Source organism: Petaurus breviceps, unplaced genomic scaffold (assembly GCF_028583685.1).
Source record: "Petaurus breviceps papuanus isolate PSGF00001 unplaced genomic scaffold, PetGlider_PUasm1.0 174, whole genome shotgun sequence".
Taxonomy (NCBI): Eukaryota; Metazoa; Chordata; class Mammalia; order Diprotodontia; family Petauridae; genus Petaurus; species Petaurus breviceps.
In genome coordinates, this window is record NW_027185761.1 from 42,350,704 (window position 1) to 42,377,639 (window position 26,936).

The window sequence follows — 26,936 nt, forward strand, 5'->3', positions numbered from 1 at the left end:
AAAACAATGTAATTCTTGGTAGGAAGGTGTTTCTGAGTGAGGGTGTGCTATCATATTCTTTCATTTTTAGTGTTTGTCTGCTCAGTTTAATTTTTACACCACCCTATTCCTGCCTGTTTTCCTGTTAATCACCATCAGAAATCTGGCTCGAGAATATTTATATTGTACATAGTCCAAGAAATGCACAGAAAAAAAATACTTAGGCATGTTTCTTGTGTTACTTGCTTAATCAAAGTTAAATATAATGATGAAAATTTCAAGGAAAAGTCTACTTGTGTTGGGATAATAACAGCGGGTCAGGACGAACATTTACTCTTCAAAATATGTGCACATGAGAAATTTTAAAACTTCCAAATTAAAACAGTTAAGGATTAATTGAGAGAATTCAGTTAAAAAGGAAACTTTGAATAGTCTCATGGGTATTTATCATGATTTTTGTGATAATTAGCTATTGCAGGCATCGATATTGGGTGTTAAGCTTTTTCTTACATAAAGACTAGTTTGTGCATCCTATGTATACAGCTTCATACCTACATAGTGTGTATGAGCACGTGAACTGCACAGTCATACATACCTCTGTTCTGTTCCTTTCTTGGGAACGTAAAACAGTGCTAAAAATTCATGCCTACTGTAAATTACACTGTATCTTAATCTACACTCAGAAGCCAACCACAATACAAAGAATTCATTGATGACCTTCCAGTACTGGCTGAATGAAATATCATTAGAATATAAACTATTTTTTTTTCTTTTGAAGCTATTTTTTTTAATTTAACACCCACAGACATGCACACACAAAACACATACATAACAACATTGGTGACTGTTCCCTGTACATGAATCTGACCTTCAGGAACCAATTTTAGTTCATCAAAATTAGTGATGCTGAGAAATCAGGACATCAGTGCATAATGACTGTGAAATTAGGGATGCGAGCTCGCTCTGCAAATGACAGGACAAATCATGTGAAAAAGTCAAGAGAAACTGCATATTAAGACATTATGTTACGTAAAATTAATACTGCACTTCTCCCTATTGCTTATTGCTCTCCTGAAGGATTTTTAAAAATTCTTTTCTCTTCTGATCAGCTATTGTCTGCTGATTTTTTTTTTTTGGTGGTGGTGCACTGGCAAAGTGCAAAACATGTTATTACCTTTTATTATAATACAGGAGATGACAGCAGATCCTTTGGAACAAAGTAGATCTTTTACTGCTTCTAGTTTCTTGCTGTCACATGTTTGATGTGAAACTAAAGGAAAGTAAGATGCTTAAATATCACTGTTTAAAGTCGTACAGATTTGGGCTTTACCTTCATTGGCTTCTTTCTCTTTCATTTTTGCTCTCCCTTTTTTCCTTTTTTTTTTTCTCCTGGAATTTCTCATGAAATTGTCTTCTTGCATTACTGGGACTGACAAAATGGTTCTCATGTAGTCTGCAAATTAAACACAAGTGCAGTGATTATTTTGAATAGCTAAATTACATTCTAGAAAGCTTGCAGAATTCATAGCATTGTCATTAGGTATCCGCTTGAATACAATTTGTGTAACCTTGGCCAAGACAGCCTGTCATTTTAATGTCAGTGTTTTATCTGAACAAGACATCATCCTTTCAGATACAGTGTACAGGTTCCTTCCAAAGATGCCCGTGCAGAAACGTGTTAACAGTTGCAAATATGAAATGCTATCAAGTTCATCACTGTAACTATTTGTCACTGAAATGTCATGGAAAGCGGCTTTTAATGGTATCTTACATAAAATGAAAGAATTGAAGGCATCTGTATGCTGGGCAAATATGGAGTGGTAGAAGCATCATAGTGAGGGTGTTGCTACTCACATGGGTACAGGGGTGAGGTGATTCACTTGCTTGAGTTTCTACTGGTTTCTCTTAAAGTCACTGTCTTCATAAACCATAGATCACATTGATCTCAAACACCTGACTTGTTTTCTACTTGCTGTGATCTGTAAAGGAAAACTCAAGTTTTACTTAACTTTTTACAGATCATTTCATAAGAAGAAAGGGAATACTTCCCAGTAACAAATAAAGAGCTTTTTATCTTCACTCTGAGCATTGTTAAGGTTTCGTCCCTTTTGCTCCTTGCAAGGCCGTCTGCTGCAACAGAGAATGATACTAGAGCTTTATCAGTCTTATAATAATAGCACAATGGGATTTGTAAACAGGCCTCCCCTTGGAAAAGCTAATTTGGCAGGAAAAGTTGGTAAATTTCTAGGCAGAATTATGAGCGCTTCAAATCTGATTGGGAAGTCATGGCTCTTGTACTCAGTGTTTCTGCTTTATTGCTACTCTAGGTTCCCGTGTCAGTGGCTATGATGACACCTCAAGTTATCACTCCCCAGCAAATGCAGCAGATCCTCCAGCAACAAGTGCTCACCCCCCAGCAGCTCCAAGTCCTGCTTCAGCAACAGCAGGCACTCATGCTTCAGCAGGTAACTATTGACTTTGCCACCTGGCAAGACAGCCATACTAACCCTTGCCACACAAATCACTGATACATCCCCTGGTCTCAGACACTAGTTAGCGGGTGATACCCGCTCCCCTCATGTGGTAAGATGTCTGGCTGCTCAAATTTCAAGAGAAGAGAGCAAAAGCTATAGAAATTTCCTTACCCTAACATGAAGTTCTCTCGATAAATAACGGTGTTTCGAAGGTCACCAATGTTTCACGATAAGAAGTTAGGATTAAGTTGAGAATTGGAATATTTAAAGGGACTTCTTAGGTGTTCAAGTTTTAAAGCTCTTACTATAGCACTGGAAAGAATACTGGATTTCAGGTCAGAGGACTGGGGTTCAATCAGTGATCCTGTCACTTCCTACCTGTGTGACTTGGGGCGCTGGACTTGGAGTCAGAAGGGATCAGAATTTGACACCTGCTTCATTTGTTTCTTTAAGATGTTTGGCCCTGGACAAGTCACTTCAACCCTTTCAGCCTCACTTTTCTATAAAATGGGAACAATAATAATAACAATAGCAGCACTTGTCTTATTATGAGAATCAGTGAGATATTTGTGAAGCATTTAACCAACTCTTAAATATTATATAAATGCTAATTGTTGTTGTTGATTTCACTTCCTTGGGCCACATTGTGAAATAGAAATAGATGGGAGGGAGGGGAACAGATGATGACCTTGGTCCTTTGGGGCTCTAAAGCTTTGACCCTGTTAAAACTTATTCTAGGTGAGAGACTTCTAAATTGAATGTAAGGAGGAAAAAAAAGAACACCCAAGGCTATGGTCATATTGAACATTTCCAACATTTATCAACAGATTCAAATATCTGAAAGAGAGACGTGTCTCTTCTGACACATGAGTGAACCCTCATGGTTCCAGCACATTTGAAAGTGCTATTTTACAGGAATTCATTCACTTTTGCTAATGCTAAAATTTACTCCAGGTTGTCATTTGGCTGTTTTACATACAGCATTCTTTTCCGATGGATGTTTAAACCATACAAGCCATACATCAACAGGACTGTGGTGATGGTGGTAGCAGAATGAGCAGGGAGGGGGAGGCAGAAAGGCAGAGGGGCACCCACACTGTCTGTGCTTGTATTGACCAACACTGAATACAGTCAGACCCTCTCATTTAGAAAGCATGGATATGTTTCACAACAGAGATTTACCAGTCTCTCTCAACAAGGGCATCTTCGCTTTGTTGTTACAATCAAAGGTCATTCCTTGCCTTATTTTAATTAGTTTGTGTAGAAAATGGTATGTTTTTCATCAGTTCATTTTGGAGATTACTTTTCAGACGATAATGCCAAGAATAGTCAGTGTGCACTGAATTTATTGTTGAGTTTCAAACTAAAGGTCAGGCCATTACAGATAAAAGGATGCTATTTTTCAAATCACAGTTTGTGTATTACACCGAAAGGGACGCGGAATTGGCTCCTCCACTTGGTTACGTACCATCTTTTGCTTTTCTTTGCAGCAGCAGCTTCAAGAGTTTTACAAAAAACAACAGGAACAGTTACAGCTCCAACTTTTACAACAACAACATGCTGGAAAACAGCCTAAAGAGGTACAGACAATACATATTTTACTTTCAAACCACAGATCCCTGAGGACTGTCTAGTGGCTATTAAACTGTCATTCATCTTTTAAATGATTGCACAACTGAGCTGACTGTATCGGGGCTCAGCTTTCAGCCTCAGAGTTATTGTCCTGTTTTCTCTCTAATTTTTCTGTGTTCCATTTGCTCTCTGCCACATATTATACTGCCCCGCTCCACGTTTGCCTTGTTCTGTGAGTACGGGACAAGTGTTGTGAACAGGATCTTCAGTGCTGCTTTTGGAAACTGGCGTAACTAAGGGTCCAGATTTCCTTAGAGATATTTAAGTCTTCTCCATCCAGTTGGATTGTTTAGGGATTTTATGGAGGAGGGGCAGGCGAAACTACATAATGCCATTAATACAGTTTGGGATTAGGAAGCTAGACTTTTTCCATGTTGTACATTAAAGAAAATAATTCCCCTTCAGAACCATTTTATTATGAGTTGACAGTCACAGAGTTCAGAAAGATGGTCAGATACTCCAGCCCTCTAAGCATAATACTCTCACATTTTTTTTCCCTTTTCTAGTTTTATGGGCACTTTCTAAATAACAAATAGTCAAATCATAAGTCCACTATCCTTCTCAAAAGGAGTAAGTTTAGGTTAAAAATACTTAGCGTTGTGGCCACTTTTATATTTTTTTATTGACACATGAATGGTGATGCCCTGAAGTAGAGACCCAACTTTCTCAGCTTTGGTGCAAATCTGAGCACACTGATATGTTGCTTGAAGTGACAGAATTACAGTCATCTTTGTAGCATTATTACTTTTGCTACCTGCTCTTGAAGATATTTTGATCATAATAGATATTTCTTGTTGATGAACAGTTCTTCTGGGGATGATATGAGTTGTAATTCATTACTGGTGTAAATTCCTATTTAATGATTTCTTTGTGCCTCTGAACCATTTTGACTAATTGGGGCATTGTTGACTGACCAGCTTCCCATAATGAGAAAGTACTACTGTCCATCTTAGAGGTCATGATCCCTCATGTGCAAGTTGCTGAATTACACTAATTTTCCATATTGAGGATGACCTAACTCTTCTCTCTTCCTGCTTAGTCCCTCCTCCCCACCAAATTAGGTAAATCTCCTGTGCCATGCCAAGTTTGCATCTGGGATCCCATTTTTGCCACCTGGTTATGAAGCCCTGGAGGCAAAGCTTGTTTTGGGGTGGGGGAATGTGATTGTGGTGCTGGTAGTGGTGGCTTCAGGGAGTTTGGGGGGGAGTAATGGGGGGAGGAACTGTTATAATGAAAATGCTGACACAACCTTAAGTATAGTGGGTAACGGGTGCTGCTATAATAAAAAGGGAACAGATTAAAAAGTGTCTAAAATGTAAATCTAAAGGACTAACAGTAATTAAAATGGAAATGGCACAGGGAGGGAAGGCATGTAATTGTGAGATATCACTGTGCAGAATGCTCTCAGCTTTGTTTTGCTGGCTGTTTTTCTAATTCAGTAGGGCTTACTCATCAGTGGCAGTTCAATGCGCGTTAATGACTCTGGGATGCAGGCATCACTCTGGACAAAGAAATGATTATTGTGCGGTCAAAAGAAGTTCAAAGACAAGAAGGGAATTTCAGTTTTTTCCTTAGAGATCCACATTCAAGAGCATATAAATTAAGCCAAATGTTAAAAACCACAGTCTGAAAGCTGACTTCAAAGTCACAACTCTCTAATTAATGAACTGCGAGCTTCAGTTTGGACAAGTCGTGGTTTGATGCGCCCATAAATCAACATGACAGGCCTGTTTCACAGTCTCAGACAGTGCTTGTCATTGAGTCACATCAGATGTAAACACAGCAGAAAAAAAGAGGGAATATGAAGGAGGTGCAATTGATCAACAGAATTGGTAAAAACTCACTTTTGAAGCACATTATGCATGATCACAGGAAATGGCTACAGCCTCAAGAGGCTTTCTCCTTCTGCTGTTGCTTTTTTGAATCCGATTTCTAACAGCCTTCAAAAGGGAGAAGAAGAATTCCGGAGCTTCTCCCCTGTGGCTGGCAGGCAATAACCCCCTGTTGTTATTTTGTGCTTCTTGCTTTTCAAAGGCGTCAAAATTTAGTTTTTTAAAGATCTTTAACTCGATATTTGAAGACAAACAATAAAGGGCTGCCACTGTCATTCTTATCAGTTACCAGCGATTGGATTTTTTCTTTCTGTTGCCACTTCTTATTAACCTCTTATTTGGTCTATTAGACATAGTTGGGAATGCATGCCTGCATGCTGGGAGAACATGAAAGTTCACATGGGCTCCGAGGGCAGATAAAGAAAGTTGAAGGGGAAAGTTACACTGCAGAATGAATGATAAAAGTTAACTCTACCAAATTGCTGTTGTCAGAAAGGAGACCATCCCCAGACAAAGATGAGGGCTCTGAGTTCTGGGGGGAAAAAATTACACCATAATTTGGGTTGAAAGAGAAGGCAAAGTGAGACAATGTGATGACATTTCAGTGTCTCTCAACATATTCGTCTTAGCATGCTCTTACTTGACCATACTGTTTGCATGCAAAGTTTAAAATAAAGAATGGTTTGGAGTTGGGTGTTTTCTCTGATTAGGTATGAGAGCACATGGAACAAACCTTCCTTGAATCGACTATATGTTTACTGTGCGGATGGATTTGGCAAAGGCCTGTTGCAATAGGGTTTCTCATCCCACATGTCTTTCAGTTAGGATGATCCTTATTTTCCTGAGTTGAGGGCATTCTCTTGAAATTATTATGCAGTTGGTGATCCTTTTGTGCTAAAAATGACAATGGAGTCACATGGTTGGAATTTCATGATGTGGACTGGTGGTTATGATTTTAACAAGGTTTGAACTTGGACGTCGACAGATGGAACAAGTGTATTAATTTACTGAATCCCCTGATCATTAGTGGCTCATAATTTTGTACCTTCGGCTTCCACCCCTTCCCTTGTTTTTTTTTTTCTTTTACACATTTCTACAGTAAGAGACCTAATCTTTAGCAGAACAATATACCTTTTACTCTCATTTCTCCAAAAGTTGTAGTGATGTCTTTCCAGGCCAGATCCTAAGTTTAGGACCCAAGCCTTAACTCAGTGGATATTCTAGGGAGGTGGGGAGGGGGAGGGGAACCCATCCCATTGTAGCTGCTGGAGTAAGTGCTCATTAATATTTGACAGAATTGATGTGGAAAATAGGCAGAATTAATTGTAAATCAAGGGAGAAGAAGAATCCTATTTTCTGTACTTGAGCCTAGGCTGAGTTGATTGTTTGCAAAAGGCCGTTTGTCCTCGAGCAGTTATGACAGTTTATGTTAGGCAGTAGGGAGTAACCTAAGAAAAGAAAACAGACCTTTGACAGAAGCTTTAGGGAGGGGATCAAAAATGCAAGTTTTATCAGGATATTTCAGCATTTTAACACTGACTACTGACCTGACAACAGGACTGCACTGAGACCTTTTTTGTATGCATTCAATTGTGAGAAGTAAACAAACTTGCTCGTATCCTGTGTTTGGTAACTGGGTGGGGAGCACAGTTTGGCAACGTGTGTTGCTTTTAAATTCTTTCTTGGACAATGGGCCTTGTATACTTTTATATCCTGGCTTTTCAGATGTAGAGAGCTTTCATGAGCTTTTCCTAGGGATAACTTGTGGAGACAACAGAGAGGCCATCAGTCATTTTAGATAAATAAATAATTTTTAGGCATTTAATTTATAAAAGGGTGGGGACTCCCAAAAGATTATGTTCAATCTAGAGAAAATTGAATCCAATTTTTTTTTCATGTTTTTGACTGGGGAGGGGGGAGCAGGAGGAGGTAGGGGAATGTTGGGAATTAATATCTGTTGAAGAAGTGAAAAAATATTTTTGACATGAATATAACTATCATTGGGTTTTACATTAATATGATAACTTGGGAAAGAGTGAAAACAATTGGATCATTTTATGCATGCTGTTCCTAAAATGAAAACACTGGCTTTTCATTTAAATTTATTTAAATTTTTGTTGTCAGTGCTATAGATTTTGTTTTTTGGAGTGAAACTCAATTAACTTTCCCAGTGGCATGGTAGTAAGTCTGAAATTGGTTGCTAATATGAGAATGATGGCTTTTTACTGTAAAATAAACTACTTGGGGATTAAAAGGAAAACAACATTTTCTTCTTTCTTTGAACGTTCAGTCAGAAGGGTTTAAAACATATATTCTATTTTATGTATATGCCAGATAAGACCAGAAAAAAGTTAAGTCAAGTGGGATATAATTATTCTCCAAGGTATAATTATTAAGCAAGGTCATATAAGAACTGAAAGGGTTGCTAGTGCCTTAAAGTCTTTCAGGAACACATATAAAATAGGATCTCTATGATATTTTGAAATAATAATATTAGGGGAGTTAAATGTATCTCTTTCTTTACCTGTCTGTTTTGGCTGCAGTTTGTGAAGGGTTAATTTTCTTTCCGTAATTGTTAGCCATAATGTGGATAAGACCTCCACCTTAGTATGATTCCTAGCAGATTAGGGATATTAGATAATTTCCTTCTATTTATTGTACTCCTGCACTGTATTATCTTTCTATCACTCAGATAATTACTAAGGAAATCTACATTAATTTTTTTTTTTTGGCTAGCACAAGAAGCTCCTAAACACTGGCATGGTGTATTGATGTTTTACACAACAAAAGTTTTCCGTCATTAGTACAATAAGCAAAAAGATATTTATCATAATGTAAAGCCTTCCATGTGGTTTTTAGAGAACAAAGAAGAAAAAAAAATCCACAATGAGCAAGAAACCTAGGGGCCTTCTTAACTAAACAGAAATCGGGGTATATGAAGATGAGAGCACTGTACATATCATACTCACATTCAAGTAAGATGTTGTTTGCTAAATTATGAATGTGTGTAATTAAAATCTAGTGGCTGTTTCTATGAAAGATTTACAATGTTATTTCATCGTTTGTCATGGCTAATTAACAATATTAGATGAAGTTTTTCTTCTTCAAAGGTCTGATTTTTTCTCATTTATTTATGTCAAAAGTGATAAACAGAGTAGTTAAAAGCTTCTACTGGAGAAGGAGGGAGAAGAGCAGCATGTTCCTTTACACCTCAAAGGTTCAGGGTTCAAATCCCTCTGGAGGAGAGTTAACTCAGTCTTATTGATAATGAGAACAATTAAAATGTTCCAGGTCTTAGGAGTTGAAGTCTTAAATAGAAGATCTAACTTTTCAAGAAGTTGGAAAAGGTAGCCCTGGTGGACGAATGATGGATTGTCAAGTCAGGGCTAATATATAGCACAGGCAATAAATTAACCTAATCAGGCTCCTTTAATGGGTGACCTAGTCTGTGGGCTTTCCCTAGAGGATGTGGCACCAAGTCCTGTATATCATAGTATTTGATGATGTTGAGAAGTCTGAAAACTTGATGCTTCTGACTGTCCTTTGGAAGGATCTACCTAATTCCACCCCACCCCCATTTTTGGTTTCTTGCAGCCACAGCAACAGCAGGTGGCAGCTACCCAGCAGTTGGCCTTTCAACAACAGCTCTTACAGATGCAGCAGTTACAGCAGCAACACCTCCTGTCTTTGCAACGTCAGGGCCTGCTGACCATTCAGCCTGGACAGCCTGGCCTTCCCCTCCAACCTATTGCTCAAGGTATGTGTTGAATGGTGAAGAAGGGTATCTACCTTATGAATGAATATGAATTAATTTATCACTCAAGAACCTGGTCATGCCTCTAAGACATTCATATATAAAGAAAGGTGAACTCCCTCTGTGTGGTAAAGTTGGAGAGTGGGGTCATGGTAGAGAATGCAGACTTCCGGCAACAAACTCAGGCTTGGAAAGTCAGCTCATTGTCTTAGAGTTTTATACTGCACAGGATTTACTGTGTGTTTAACCGATAGAAAGGCACTTTTTAAATGAAACATTTTAGCCATTTCCCAAAGTTTGGCAAAACTTATTTTTCTTTTGTGGTTTCGATATTAATTTTTAAGTCATTCTTTATTTTATAATTTGTTCAAATTCCATCCTCTGTTTTATTTTATAAAAAATATGTAGCGTTCAAGACTCATACAAAGCCCCCCCCAGTGCGAGCACACACATACACACCCCACTGTTGTCTAAAAACCAGAAGTTAGGTTTTTTTCATGACTGAGAAACTCTAACGGAAGCTTGTTTTTACAATAGTTTAAATCCCAAACCATGACTTTGAAGACCACACACTTCTCACAATAGTTACAATCCTTAGACTTAACTTTATGAAATGTTAGGATTCAATCAAGGACACCAAAGTTTTATGGAATTTGATGAATTACTTTTGAGAACCCCTACTGGTCTAACGTTTTATTCTAAAGCCTTTGGACATGCCGTTTGATGGGAAATGTAGCACCTGTTAGGGAGACATGTTGGCTTGAGCTGTTCTAAGTGCATAGATTATTCAAAGCTCAAAAAAGCTCATTTTTGGAAGTGTCATATCAGCCTGTGTTTGTAAAAAGACTCTCCCCATCTGTCTCCTTTTGTGTGTTGTCTCCCCCTACTATTAGATTGTAAGCTCCTTGAAGACAGGGCTGGTGCATACTAAGTACATCATATTTTTGGATTGGATTGGATCTCAGTCAAAGCAAATTAAAGTTTTTTTTTCCTTGATGATTCAAGCCAGTTCACACTCCTGTTTATGTTTGTTTATACATTGTCTTACAGATTGTTATGTTAAAGACATTTGTGAATAGTACCAAATTCTGTTCCTTCTGAAAAGGGTTACCAGAAAATAGGAAAATTTCAGTGTGCATGCCGCTTTGAGAATGGGTGAGAGATTAAGAAAGTTTCCTCTCCAGTGGACCCAGGGAGGGGTTCTGGTGTTAGAAGCTTCTCTGACTGCCTTTGACCACACCCTTTTTCAATCTATCTCTTTTCCAACTTTGAAATCCTAGCCTTTTCTCCATTTTTTTCCTCTTCTTTCTCAAACCCCTCACACCTTATTTATGCTTCGATGGTTCAAATCCTTGCTGTTTAATCAGCGCCCCCTACATAGCTGTCAAAATAGAAGATTTGGTAACTGAGCAATACAAAAGGAAATGAAAGGGCACATAGGCTAATGCGCCTTGGGCTGGCAAAATGTTAAAACGTGCTTTAATTACACCTTCAGGTTTATTGTTGGAAACATCACAGGCTGTTCTTACACACCCACTGGACTCAAGCTTCACCCTTTCTCATTTTTTCCCACAGCTTCTCCACTATTAAGTTTGCTCACTAAGGTTCATTGTTAGAGTACATCAGTTAAGCTGTCCAAAAGAGGGCAATTGGGCAGTGACAAGACACGCTCGTGTAATGTGAAAGAAATGAATGTGGTGATGCATGAAGTGTAATCTGTGCGGTAACACATCAGAGACACCAGTAGGTAATTCAGCAGTCATGGCATTGATTGATATGCTTAGCAGTCTGGGAGAACTATTAGCCCCTACAACAGGAGGAAAAAGCGTATTTAAAACCTAAGGGGTGCCTCTGAGTGTGCCCAGGATCACATAAACATAAACAGAGGTGCTTCGGGGGTCACGCCCTTGGCAGTGAAGTGAACTGAGAATGCTTGACAAGCCTTGTGAAAGTAGGGGTTCTTTTTCATTTGGACCCCACCTCCTACCCCTTTTCTCGAAGTGCCTTGAGAATTCAGGCCTGTTGGACGACAATATGATTTTTTTTTTTTATCAGAGAGATGATGGCTTAAAACTGATGTCATTACGAGGTTTAAATCAACTTTCTGCTTGCTTGAACATGGTCACCTGGGTATGGATGTACAAGGACAAAAAAAGGTTGATCAACTCTGTTTGTCTTTGAGCCCGTGATACCTGGGGTTGTGAAATTGAGTTCCATGAACAGTAATCTGTCAACTGTCCCCACAACATACATTTTTTAAACCTGTGCCTGCATTTTCTTTTATAATGAAGGGGACAAGTTGTCCTGGAGAAAAAAAAAAAGGAGGTAATAAGGAGCCAAGACCATGTATTAAAATCATTGGTGATAGATAGTTCATAACAAAACCAAGATGTTTTTATTTTAGGATTACCAGTTTTCTGTGTACCCCCAATATGTTAAAGGGGAGTTAAGGGGATCTCAAAAATGACAGAGTGTGGGCTATGTAATCTTTGAAGACATTTTATAGTAAATGGCTCTAAGAGATGAATGATGGCACTCTCTGTTGCAGAATGGACAGGTTTTCTTTTAAGGTTATATTTGTACCTCCCCTCGACCTGAAATAATTAGCACATCACTGTTGTTTTGCATTGTAGTTACTCTGATTCCTAAAGGACAGGGCTATTTTTTTTAATCCCAACTGTAAATTCAGTAAAATTCTGACCTTCTCATTTTTAAAATGTGAATTGGAGATAGGCAAATTATACACTTTATTGTGTACCTGTTAATGGGTTTCTTTAACTTGGTACTATTCTTCTCCTACATCATTTTGGAGGAAATGCTTAGTTTCTGGAAATTTGATATCCATTTAGCCTGATGACTGACTGGCTTTCCTTTCAACTGTCTTAGTGCTATCAGGATATCTTGACTGTCAAATGAGCATCTTTTGATGTATTCATTGAACCAGCAGCTTAATGTTATTTTCTAACTATAGCAGCCGTGGAGATCACTGATTTGACCACCCCAAGCATGTCTGATGTCACCCGTTAAATTATGACATCAGTTTCTTCCTTTATAGGATACTATAATTAAAGTAACTGTTATTTTTGAAATTTGACCAGGAAAAAGTATTGACGCTATTTCTTTAATTTAACTTTTCCTAGTTCCTCAGTTGAAGGACACACACACACACACACACACACACACACACACACACATCATTGAGAGGTGAACCTGAGTGATGTTGCAATAGGTCGCACAGGGAGAGATGGAGCTTATGATCTTAGGTCTAAAGCCGATAGTGATACAATGTGTTTTAGTCTTCATTTGCTGGGTAAATATGGAGGGCGTGGCAGGAGACTTTTACAAGCCTTGCCTCTGCTCAGAAGGAAAAAGATACAGATAACAGTGAATAGGATTTTCCCCACATGAAATACAATGACCTCAAATCAAAGAGTTTATCATTTGAAAAATGGGCAACTTCATCTTTTTATATGTGTTTATTCCTAAACAATAAAAGAGGTGTTGACTTGTGTAGTTTCATATTAATACCAGATCATCAACAGAAGGGTCTACTCACTATTGTTTCAATTGAGTAAACAGTGGAGTAAGGGTCAGCGGTATTCACAGGTAATTGTTAGTGTGCAGACAGTGCTGTCAAGCATGTTCGCTAAAAATACATCCCTGCATCCTGCACTGTCACTTTGCAAGGTGTTTGAAAATAATAGCCCAGATGCAGCAAAACAGAACATAGGATTGGGTAGTGACCTTTCTCTTTGTTTAATTTGCCTCGGAGGTTTAATTTCAGGGGACAAGTAATAATTGAATATGTCTAATAACTAAATGCTCATTTGGGACAAAATCCATCAAAATATAATTGGCATTTGATTTTTATGAAAGAAAGATGACTTCGCTTTAAAAGGGTAGATATGTTCGAGGAATATCTGATCACTTAATGTATAAATTGAAGCTTCCTTTTTAATATATATTAATTGCAAACACTTAAGCATTTTCGCATTTTTGTGGAGAATAGTTACCAGATACCAACTGTTTTTGTTAATGCCACTCTCAGAAAGGCGGGGAAGGTTATTGGTCTGCTGTGCAATAATTTACTCCTCTTTGATATGCAAACGATCCACGGTGAATATAAAAAAATCCTATCAGACTCATTTCACAGTTCTTAACCACTTAGATTCTCTGGAGTCTATCGCCTCATTAGACCCGTGCTCTCCAAAGCTAGCATAATTAAAATCTTTAACAGTTTAGCAAAGTAAAGATGTTTGGCTGATCACGTTGAGATGATTATCTATCTATTGTATTCTAAATGACAAAAATAAATTAAATTTAGACCTTGGCATTTTTTATTATGTGTTTCAAATGAATATAATGCATACAGCCTTCTCCTTTAATTCAATACCTTAGGTTGGTTAAGATACATGCCAGTTTCAACTGCTTTTATAGATTCAGAAAATGGCAGATTTCCTAGGATGGCTGTGTTACAATTGATTGAAACAATGAAGTGATCCAAGACACCTGGAAATGGGGTTCTGCCACAGGCCTGCCTTGAAACATGCAGGAGTTCCATTTTTAGGTATCCTTTCAAGGGGCATTGTCATTCTGCGGTTGCCCTTGTAAATATTTTTCTCCTGTATGCTTCCTAACATGAAATGTGTCTTATTTATGTGGGATTTGGGAATTTGGTTCAGTAGAGAAATGTCATCTGATTAAAGGTTAGGTCACCCAAAATGGTGAGCATGACATATGGATAATGTCTCTACTTCTCGCTGGGAAATTCAAGTTTACACATGACATATGTGTCTTAAAACCTCTGTCCACTTTGACCCCTTTAGAAAACAACATTTTTTTTATTACCCAGAGCTTATTTAATGTTTTCATTTTACTCTTGAATGGCTCATTAGCATTGATCTAAGAAATGACAGTAATAATAGTGTTACTTGTATAAAAAGTTATACAGTTTTTCAGTAGACACATCCATCAATTAAGTGAGCAGTCCTAGAAACCAAAATTAATGAGGAAGATAGGTGTGTTAATGAAATAATCATAGTATAATCAATTTGACTGTTAAAATTTGAAAAGCATTTCAGGAAGACAATATGAATTCATAATTTATGTCTAAAAGTGATTAATAAAAACTATATTTAATAACAAAGCTATTTGTCATCATTTAAGGCTCAAGCACAAAAAATTAGTCATGTTGTGGTTCATGTTGTCATAATACCATAGTTGAATAATTTTATTTCAAGTCCTTCCTTGTGTCTTAAAATAAGATACCAATTATTCACTTTAGCAAAATTCGTGAAAAAAAAATTTGGAGTCTCATAGGGTCGTAGATTTAAAACTAAAAAGAATCTTAGAAGACATCCAGGCCAAGCATCAGAAGAAAATCTTAGCCACACTGATTGGAAAAGCACTAGGCCCCAAGTAGTGGATTTCCTATCCCCATTCTGCCCTGATGAGGGATCTCATTCACACAAGTCCTTCATTTGGCTGGGCTTCAGTTTGCTCATCTGGTCAGTGAGCGGGGACTGTCCCAGCCTTCTGCAGTCCCTTCTCTGGCCCAACATGCTTTAAGGACCCCATTTTAAAATTGCCTTTCTAGCTACAGTTCAACAAGAATCCCATGTTAGAGGCTTTTAACGGAAAACTATGAAGCCTTTAACACACACACACACACACACTAAAAAAAAAAAAAACCCTAACACTGGGCTTTGTTTACTGACTCTTTGATTTAATTACTGTTTGAAGAGGACGGAATTAGCTGTTAATTGATTTAATTATCCAATTTGTTTGTTTCAGGCATGATTCCAGCCGAACTGCAGCAGCTCTGGAAAGAAGTGACAAGCTCGCATCCAGCGGAAGAAACCCCAAGCAACAACCATAGCAGCTTGGATCTGTCTTCCACATGCGTTACCCCATCCTCTGCACCTTCCAAGACCTCCTTAATAATGAACCCCCACGCCTCCACCAACGGACAGCTAGCGCCAGTCCATACTCCGAAAAGAGAAAGGTAGGAGCCAAGGCTTGGCTGGAGTTGGTCATAGATGCAGTGAGCGGCCCTTAAAAGTCAGGGGAGTGGGGCGGGGGATTTCAGATACCTCTTTATATTTCCCCTTTGTCTAATTGGACTCATGTGACTCAAATGTCCATGTAATGACTTAAGAATTTATTCAATATAGGCTGTAGTGTGAAGCATCCAATTATTTTCACTTTTTCAACATGGAATTAGTGCTAATGTAGACATATCCCAGAGGTCATTGCAAGGGGCCACAAGATGCTTATTTCCTCATTACCTTCATCTTGTTCAGAGCCCGGTCTTTCTACCAGTGACTACAGCAGGACACTTTATGGTTCTTTCCTCTGCTTTCTTATGAAGGGGAATAAATGAATACCTTCAGCCTGGGCTGCAAATGTCATGTGTGGTCCTTCTGGGGATTAGGACCTTGTGTTGTCATCTCTCATGATATGAAACCTTAGGTATCAAGTTGGTGCAGTGGAGCTACTACTCCAAAGTTTCAAAGAAGCTAAAAAAGAAAAATTGATAACAATTTTATTAATTTTGGTTTCTGTTCATTATATATAAATGTATCATTTGAAATGCCATCAAATATCATTCAATATTTTAAATTAGATTGAAATGTTTCATAGCTACCATTTTTTGTTGTTGTTGAAATTTTATACTTAAAAACAGTGCTTTCAGTTTATAAGCCAGACTTTGGTTTGAGGCCCTATCCCACATAAGGTGTGCTGTACTAGAAAAGAGGAGGAAGACATTACAAACAACCCCTGCCTTAAAATCCCTGTTTACAATTAAGTAGGGGAATACAAAATTGGGAGAAAAAAATCGACCAAATCAGGTGAACATTCCAAGAGTGTTTGAAATTCAAGACACCTAATTACACCCCCCAAAAAAATTTTTTTTAATTAAATTTGACAAGGGTCCTTCAAATGAAAGGTGTGCACTTATATATGCAGTAATACTCATGCAACAGGCATTTATTAAGCACCTGCTGTATGTCCCTTTTTATAAACCATGCCATTCAAATGCATAATATACCTGTAATCAATCAACAAAAGTGTCTTGAGCTCCCAGTACAATGTAGTTTATCCATAGAAATGATTTTCTTCTCAGATCCTTATACTTGCATGTTTTACACTAGTTTCATATTTGTGTCCTAAAAGTTTTTCAATATGGTGTCTGAATAGAATGTAAACTCCTTGAGGACAGGGATTTTTCCCCCCATCTTTGTTTTTGTATCCCTAGCATCTAGCTGAGTGACTGGCACATAGTAGGAGCTTAGTAAATGCTTCTAGAATTTAAATGTTTGTGAAATTGGACGGTGTTACCTTTTTATTGCTGCTATTCCTTCTATAAACATGTTAGTGATCTTTTAAAAATTATTAATTATTCCTTTTAAAGTTTTATTGTTTTATCAAGAAACAAAACTTATTGAAGTTTACAGGTTTCTTTTTTGGGGGGGAGTGGGGAGATCATTTTATTCAAACCATTCTTAAGAGTAAAACATTTTATCTATTGCATTATGTAAGACATATTATAAATCAGTACCCTTGGTAACAAGTTTGTGATATGCGATATAAATATTTTCTTTAGAAAACTGACACACTTTTATTAAATGATTTTAAAATTGGTACAATAATAGGAGAAGCATGTGATTTAAATAGTTGCTAAGCTTATTAGCTTGAGAATGGTTTGGTGTATAGAACAGGATAAAGCAAATGGCAAATGGGAATCATTGAGTGAATTCAAGCGTCTGTTGATGTCAAGAGAAGGTAGACATATTTTTATGTCCAGAAGTCAAGCTTGGCTCTTCCTTCCTGTATCTGTTTATGTTGCCTTTTGTAATATTTTTGGAAAGGACAACTTCAGATGGCAAAAAGGTTCTAGATTTCGCCTTGCCTTTCTTTTCTTTAATGTACTAAGGCTTATACCATCCACTTAGTACAGAGTGATTGAATTACATCTTTCTCCATAAGTAGAGCAGGGGGCTGTACGGCAAAGAATGCCCACTGATGCACTTAAGGGTTTTGTTGCAGGCCCGTCGGCCCTTGTGGTGCCTGCCTACATTTCCTATGACACACAAGCCTCTTCTTGTTTAGATGCATTGCATTTAGTTTCACGCTAAAAGGATATATATCTGGAGTTGGTATAGGAGAGTGGTAGATTAGCAGTGAAGAAAATGGGAAAAGAATAGCCCCTTTTTATGTCTCAAGGTACATTTAAGAGTAAATGGATCCAAGGCAGAGGCCAAGTAATTCCAAGAGCTAAAAGTTGGTGTCATTCTGGACCTTCAGTTTGGACCCTCAGAAATTAAGTTGAATATGTCAGTATTCCAAAGGAATGATATGGGGTGGAGGGAGGGAATATTTTACTGAAAAGTGTTCATTTTGGCAGTGTAGTTTTACAGTGAATGTAATTTGGTAAGGAAAAGAAAGGGAAACCTTAAGAAGAGAGAGGAAGCATTTTTAAAATTATAAGATGCTGGGCAAGATTCGTGGGCTTGATAGAATAATATGTCAGGTCATCACTCAGTCTTTTTCCATCTACCCTTTTTATTTTCATTCCATTCATTCCTGAGACTCTCTGATAGTTAACAGAGTAAAGCAGAGCAGAGCAAGTAGTGAATTAGACCAGACAGCAGGAAGACTTGAGTTCAAATCCTACTTCTGACCTTCAAAGAGTGACCTTGGGCAAGTCACTTCATGTCTGTGAATCTCAGCTTCACCATCTAGTAAATGACATTGGGGGGGGGGAATACTATTGATTATTGACTAGTTATCCAGCACCTGTGTATGTGGAAGCATCCAGACCAAGCAACAAAGTCTTGTCACTCAGCAAAAGGTTTTCAAAATGATGTTGATGGTGATGTAGCACTCTCCTTTTCATTCAGGACTGAGGAGCAGTAACTCATTCTCTTCTCACTGGTTACTTTGCTTCCTTCAAATTGTCTCTGGCCCTGCCTTTGAAGATCCCTTCCCTGCTCCCTAATTTGTCTGCATCTCTTAAGTAGAAGCCATTTCATCATTTGGAATCTCATTGGATTTTGACTTAGCATACTTCTTGAAAGCAGCTTGCCGTGGGCTCTTTCGCCCCATTTTCCTAACATAATAGACTGGTCCCTAGAAGTAGGACAAGGCAGTGTTGGGGGGTGGCTGATGGAGTGGTCCACATGTCTCATTTAAGAAGCAGTACCTGATAATCCATCCACAGGTGCCCAACATTGTCATTTAACTTTGAAAATTCTCTTTCCCAAGACTTTTTTTTTTGTCCTGTGCTTTCCTGAGCATTTTGTAAGCAGTGGTGATAGCAAAGGCGGCGGCGGCAGCAGCAGCAGCAGCAGCTCTGGGGTTTGGTGCACAGCGATCTGTTAAGGAGATAAATAATCTGCTTTGGCGTGACACTCCTACTCTCCTCTTTAATTTGTCTTACACAAGGAAAATTATAATTAAATCATTCAGGGTAAACCCTTGAGTGTAGAGAAGAAAAAAAACACACACTTTGGTAAAGATTGCCAATAGAGACCAACTTCCCTGTTGTGCCTTGCAGAGACATTGATCAATATTCAGCACTTTTAAAGGAGGAACATTTCATATGATTTGTGAGGCAGATGCCAAAGCTCAAATCAAGGCTTGTTAAGATCTTCTCCTTGTGTAATCACGGGCATTCAGCATCATTAGAATTCAGCACTAACACTCTGTTTCATGTTCTGATTTTACTCAGACAATTCAGTAATGTTTATTGTGCTGATTAGGCATAAATCCATTCAGTGCAATAAATGTACTTCAGTTGTCAGTATCTGAAAAAAGAGTTTTCATATTCAGGAAACAGAATCAAAAGGAGCCTTTGCTACCATCTCCTCTTTTTCTTGCCAGTGTTTTATTCTGTAGGATAGATGACTCACAGTGATTGACATATTTACCTTGATACTTTTGGACATAAAGCATCACCTTTAAAATTTGCTTGGTAATCAGATTTTGGAAATTCCAAATTCAGAAATTTACATAAATAAAGTCAACATACTACAAAGGGAATGTCATTAAAATGCTAAGTTTGACCTGGTGCTTTTGATTTTCTTGTATAAAAGTTGGTATGTAATTACAAATAGCAATCTCTTCCTGAAAATTTCAAGTGTGACATTGTATTATACCCCCCCCAAAAAAAAGCAACCCTCGCCCCAAAAAACCACTGCCTATAAGTTTAAACAATAGAATTTAAAATTTAATTTGGAAACTAGCTCATGATAACTCAAACCAGTCACTCAACTTATCTTTATATGAAAAGTACAAAAGTTTCTTCCATTGAAATTGAAAATATAACTTAGATAATTTATTATGTACCTATTCATTAGGTCCTTCAAAAATAGAAATAATTCACAGTATCTAAATCATTTACATTTTAAAAATCAGCCTATAGTGCATGCATGCACACACACACGTGCACACAAACACACATGCACACATATACACACACAGTGAAATAATTGAATGGGAGAAAAAAAGAAACCTATAAAAATAAAGCTGTTTCTTTTCATTGGACTCCTGTCTTGCTTAGTAACCTATTTCTTTATTTAAAACATTAAATAGTCTTTATTTTAGGTGATTATTGTACAACTCTTTACGACTAGTAGTTCCAGCCATTTTGTAATTGTGAACATTTTTTAGTTAGTTACCTTACACTAGAAAATAGTCCCACTTTCTTTAAGCTTTTGATGAAAAAAAAAAATGTCTTTTACGGCCTGCAATGCCAGTGATTTCCCTGTGTGGCACTTTCTTTCCCAGGATAGTATTGCCTTCTCAGGAATGGGTGACCCAAAGGAAGCACTTTGCTAGATGAGGTCTAACCTGCCTTCTCCCCACGAACAATATGACTCCTTTGCTTTGTATCCTAGCCCCCTGGGCTGTATCCCACTATGCTGTAAGCCTGCTTTGCTTCAGTTTTCCACTTGGCTGCTGACTTCAAGGATTCTTCGACAATAACCTCTCAATCCCTTTGCTTGGTCAGCGGGCTTCATGGCTCTTTCATTTAATGCACATTCTCTGTTTGTTGCCTCCAGACATACATTTGACTACATAAGAATGCAGTTTCTGTTTACTGGGCTGGCCATTTGCAAAATCCAAGTCATTTTTGAATATGGTTGTGATATTTACCACTTGAATAAATTCTATCCCGATGTGTAAAATCCTGTCAGTGTTTGGTAGGGTTTACATTAGGAATTTAACATCCAATACTTGTTTGCAGCAGGGTGTGGGGTAAGAGGTGGGCAGAGAGTGGACAGCTAGCTAAGATAGCTGTCTCCCTTCATCCTGAACTCTCATCTTGACTGGTAATACTTATTTCAGCTCTTATCAAGGGCTTTTTTAAAATGTAGGGGTCATCTTCAGTTGTTCTGATCTTTATCTTGCCACTGAACCCAAATGGTACCAGAGACAAAAGTGAGGCTGGTGATCTTGCACAGACCCCCCTCACTTAAATCCAATTCACTTGCAAGTCATGGTATCATCTTCCTGATGTTCTTTGAGAACAAGGGACAGACAACAACAAAATGTATATATAATACCCATTCCAATTTTCTGATTCCTAATCAGAAAGGGGCAAAGGTAGGAATAGGGGTAGAGAGCCACAGCATGTGAACATGGCACACATACCATGATAGTTACAGGGACTAAGCCTCCCATAGGTGATGATTTCACGTGCTTCACATAGCTTTATTTGAAGTGACTCATATTTCCCTCAAATCCCATATGGTTGCAGATGTTCCTAATGGACAACATTGAGTTGCTCAAACTGATTAGATACACTGACCATTCTGTCTCCTTTAGAACATTTTGGATGTCTCTCTAGAATAGTAGGAAGTTGGCTGATTTTGGAGTCGTTGGACCTGAGTTCATTTCTCATCTTTAACATTTACTTCTGTTCAGCCTTGGGAAAAATACTTAATCTCTCTGTGTCTCAGGTTCCTTATCTATAAAATTAAAAGGCTGAGCGAGATAGCCTTTAAGTTCCTTTCCACTTCTTGATCTATGATCCTATGTAGGTTTTCCTTCATGTAATCACTTAAAATTATTTCTCTTATTTCACCATTGATATTATGCTGAGATTTTACACACACATACATACAGACATATTTATATGTGTATATATACCCATATCTGCATATATATGAAAATGTATTTAAAGGTCTTTGAATGATTATAACTTGTTAGACCTGAAGAATCTGACAAACATCAGAAAGCTTCAGAACATCAGAAATTTGCTACTTTTGAGTGATATTGGATTTCTTACTCCCTCCGGAAGCTTTTTTAAAGTTCTAGGAATAGGACTAGTGAACTTTGCCAGTCATATAGCTGGTGGAATTTTCTTTTTTTTTTTTTTTAAAGCAATCGGGGTTAAGTAACTTGCTCAAGGTTACACGGCCAGTTATTATTTCTGGGTGTGGTGCTGAGTATCTGAGCCCGGATTTGATCCAGGTCATCCCAACACTGGAGCCGGTGCTCTTACTCGCTGAGCCACCTGGCCGCCCCTAAGCAATTGGGGTTAAGTAACTTGCTCAAGGTTACACGGCCAGGTGTTTCTGGGTGGGTGCTAAGTGTCTGAGCCCAGGATTCGATCTCCAGGTCTTCTCAACACTGGAGCCGGTGCTCTTACTCGCTATGCTACCTGGCCGCCCCTGCTGGCGGAATTTTCACTCCCATTTTGACCATGTACGTTGTTTGGGATATCTTGTTTGGGATGAGATTTGAGTTGATGTAATAACACCATTTGTCATAAAACTGTACATTCACATGGCTGTTCTAGAAGGTTAAGAGAAATTGCTTAGTTTGGTGAATAAAAAGCTAGTTATCTTAGAGCCAGGAACCCAGGACCTGATTTCAGATCCTGCCTCTAACACATCATGCCTGTTTGACTCTGGCCAAATCACTCTGACTTTGGACAGCTTCCCTGAGCTGATAAATAAGAGAACACCTACAGAACTGCATTGATAAAGGAAATTTCTCCAATGGGAGTTCCCTATATCAATGAAATCAAAGGTATAGGGGGAGATATAGCTGTTCGGATGGGTGGATGGATATATAGTTTGATGAATGGATGGATAGATAAAGAATGATAGATGATATCTATGTATATAGGAAGATAGTTATAGATACATAGATGCACACAGAGATACATATGCAGTCAAGTATTTGGTGATATTGGTACATAGTCTTTTATTGCGAGGGACTTGTTTATATAAAGTATGGCAAGCATCCATTTTAAGAGGGGAATGAAATAGTTTGTATTTTTCATGGCAAGGTCTTTAATCTTCCCCACTTCCTTCGATGTATTTAGTTCCCCTTTGTAAATAATAAAAGCCATTGTGTTCTTTCCTAGTGTAAGCAGTTTTTTTGGTTGTGTTTTGTTTTGTTTTTTTTTGGGGGGGGGGTTGGTTTTTGTTTTGTTTTATTTTTACCATCCTCGCTGATTAACAGCATTGACAGAGGGCAGTCCCAAATTGTCTAGTTGCTGCTTTCTTGCAATATAATTGATTGGTGGTAGTATTGCCTGAAAAACTAGTATTTGTCCACACCCCTCTTTTAAGTGCCACCTGCCATCCTTGCCCCCCCATCTGATCTTTGCATCTGCTTGTGAACCAACAAGCATTTGTCTTTTCTCTCTTTCTTTGTCCAGTTATACCTTTTAGAAAGAACACTTGGAAGATTGAGTTGAATTGGTGGGTAGAAAGATTTGCCACAGGTTTGTATACACCCTATGGCATATTTAAAGGGAGGCAAGTGGCAAAGGTAGGAATAGGAATAGAGAGCTATGGAATGGGACCATGGCATACATACCATGATATCTCTAGGCACTAAGCCATGAACACTGATTTCACTTGCGTCATGTAACTCTGTGTTAAGCAACCTGTTTACCCTCCCAAATCCAATATGGTGGCCAATATTTCCAATGGACACAATGACAGGATCATAGATCTACAGTAAAAAGGGACCATCTAGTTCAACCTCTTCATTTTACAGATGAGGAAACTGAAGCACAGACTGGGTAAGTGACTTAAGGTTGTAAAGTGTAGTAAGTTGCCAAGCTAGTATCTGAGCTTGTATTATATTATTTTAAGCTCTGAATTATTTTCACTAGAATATCTGACCTCTCAGAGCTCCTATAGTCTAATTAAGTGCCTACCCCAAACTTGAAAGCTGGTATAAATTATTACTATGTTTTTAATTTAATTTAAATATTGTTTTTTTTTTGCTATTGTGTGCTATCAGTTACTGCTGGTGCCCATATATGGGTGAGAGGAAACTCTCAGAGGGACTGAATATAGTGCTAAGTTACCTTCTGTCATCCAGACATCCAAGGAGTGTAGAAGAGTATCGTTAAAATATTGGACTATGGTAAGAGAACACGTTAACTGGTTTTCTTGCCTTTGGTTGTTGAATGATAAAAATCAGCTATTATTGTTCAACACCTGTCACAGTGTCACACATAAAATACTGAGTGCCATTTAAAGGTAACATACTGTTGTTAGACTCTTATGTTTTCTGATTTATTGTGTTTTAATGACTAAAAAAAGCTTTTCTATAAAAAGAACATAATTTATACTACATGGTAACATTCATTTTCAAAACAGTATCTGCATTTATTTTTAAACTTTCTTAGATTCTTTTGTAAGAACATTTTCCCCCTTGTGCCTGATTCCCCCATGACATAATGATTTAGACCTAAATCTCTCCTTTTACCCTGTATTGCAGATTTATTTCTGATGGGTTTTGAGACCCTCATCTTTTTGCTTTTTGTTTTGTTTTGTTTGCCCCTGCCAAAACACCTTAGGCAGGAGATCCTGTCTTCCTGTGTGTGTAGAGAAGCTGTCTCCTCAACCTTTGCCAGATTAAAGGCCTAGAAGGTCCTGGAATCTCATGGTCCTTCATTAACTGTAAGGGCAGAGATAGGATCAAGAACCCATTGTAAATCAGAGGCAGTTAAGAGAAATGTAGAGGCCGCCTGAATGGAAATCTTAGCTTGTGTCTGTCTCCTGGGACTGGCAGAGATCACCTCCCCCCGCTAGCTTTTGCTTGGCAGCATGGTTCTCGTGGTTTTAACGTGGAAGCAAGCTACCACTCATTGGGGTGATACAAACGATGGTGTTTCGTGTGTATGGTCTTCTTCAAGTTCTTTTTTCTCCTTTTGTAATCAGTCGAGGCATAAGTATATTATAAAGTATATTCTCCTCATTAAAACAATGGTGTAAGCTCACAAAGGGAAATTGTTCCTATGTGTTCCAGCTTGTCATTCCAAGCTGTGTGAATAAAGAAGATAACTATTCCGTTGGGAAACTATTTCAGGAATTGAGCAACAGATATGCTAGCCAGAGAATTCTCTTAACTGTGATTTTCCTTTTGTGTGTACTCAAAAATAACATCCTGATGGGTCCTTAAATGCCATTTCATGTACAGAGCGCAATTTCCACAGCACAGGTGGTGCTAATATAGGACAGTCCCCCAGGCACTTGTCGCCAAGAGTTGTACAGCTTGTTCAGTGTCTGCATCCATATGGCGAGCTGTCCCATTCATAGACAGACATTGTAGTGGTGCCTGTGGGTGCTGTGGTCAATGTAGTGTACAAAGGAGATTTTAACTCTCAGCAGCTTGTGTAATGCACTTTGTTTTATTGGAGATTTGGGTTCTGCCATTTAAAAAAAAAATGCATCCATTCAGAGGAAACGCCAGAAGAATCTTTCCGCTTTATGCTCTCCTTGTCCCCTTTTCATTTTTAGTTGCACACAGTTAACTCAGCAGGTGTAGTTCTTCAGCATAAGAACTTATTAAGTCACATGAACCTTTCTTGGTTGGTTATAAATGAGCAAACTTGGAATTTAAGAATTGCCTCTCATTTACAGAGCTCTTCTGTATCCTTTTTGGAAGTAGTGGTATTTTTTTCTGTCTTTTTTTTTTACAAAGAAAAGAAAATTGTGCAGTCAGCTGAACAACATGGAAGCAGATTTCCATGGGTCCTACCTAAGGCGCTCCTCCCCAATGCCCCTAAAAAAAATACTTCAAGAATCCGTTTGTCAACAGTTTGCCAAAGTCTTTCTTTGTATCTTGAAATTGGAGAGTAAAACATTCCCCAGAGGTCTAAGGACTGCAAAGGGAGAATCAAGTGAGCAAGATTTCCCACTGGAGAGTGGAGAGAACAGGCAGAATTTAAAGGCACTTTAGAAAATTCACCAGAAAGCAAAATTGTCTAGTCCAAGATTCATAAAACAAAATGTTGTTCTGCTTTTGTGTAACTATTTGTGTTCTCGTTTCATAGACAAACAGACACCATAGCAACAGTAACACATGATATTTATACTACCTGCAAGACAGAGCACTTCCCTAAACAAATAAAAGGCACACTTTGTGACCTTCACATTGCAATCCTGTTCCTAGTACAGGCTCAAGGAGCTTCTGACCGCTAACAGGCTGACTTTTTGGTTTGGTTTTGTTTATTCCTTAGTTGGTTTTTTGCATCTTTCACGTCTGTTGTGAATGTTGGAAAGAATTTGAAAGTATCTTGTGACACAAGAAATTGTTTACCTATGATGAAGCAGCTGCTTTCCAAAGGCCATTTTGTTCCTCTCCTAAAATTCTGTTTGAATATTCTCAGAGTTTGATATTCAGCAAAAATGCTTTTGATCATGCGATAAAGAACTCAAAGTCTAGAAGTTTCTTGCTTTTAGAACTCAAGTTCTGTATTTTAGTACACATGATCCCCTATATTCTACTTACATTTCCCCTATGAATCACATTTATGACAACAAGATGTCTCATGTTAAAGATCAGTGTGAGAAATAAATGGCAGTGTACTTTAATTAGAAGAAAAAATTGACACCAAGATGCTGGAATAATCCAGTGTCATTTGAATAAATTAGAGGATTGTAGAGACAGAAATAAGATGAAATTTAGCAAGGGTAAATGGAAAGTTATCCACATAAGAAAAGAGTTTTCCAAAGTACACACTTTTCCGACTGGGGCAGATGTGCCACCAGTAAAAGCTCTTTAGAGAATGAAGATTGATATGAATATACAAAATAAAGCCAATTTTAAAATAAAATCTGGTAGTTGAATAAAACCAGGACATAGGTTTACATGACACTGTTTGAATCTCATTTGAAGTTCCCGTACATACTTTGGAAGTACCTTGACGTAGAAAGAATATGGAAAAACTGGACAAGAAAGTAAACTGACGTGATAAAGGGTAAAGGACTAAAAGGCCTGGGGAGA

General features: G+C 38.0%; 1 protein-coding gene across 12 annotated transcripts in view; it reads left to right on the top strand.

Annotated features, from left to right (window-relative positions):
* Positions 1-26,936, top strand: part of FOXP1 (forkhead box P1) — a 689,298-nt gene that overhangs the window by 576,528 nt on the left and 85,834 nt on the right. For 10 of the 12 annotated variants that reach the window (XM_069084105.1, XM_069084102.1, XM_069084099.1 and 7 more), the window contains 4 exons: positions 2,307-2,444; positions 3,944-4,033; positions 9,512-9,674; positions 15,465-15,675. In XM_069084105.1, the coding sequence (XP_068940206.1) occupies positions 2,307-2,444; positions 3,944-4,033; positions 9,512-9,674; positions 15,465-15,675 (602 nt within the window). The remainder of the gene's footprint in view (positions 1-2,306; positions 2,445-3,943; positions 4,034-9,511; positions 9,675-15,464; positions 15,676-26,936) is intronic. The other 2 variants (XM_069084104.1, XM_069084103.1) reach the window with 1 other exon arrangement.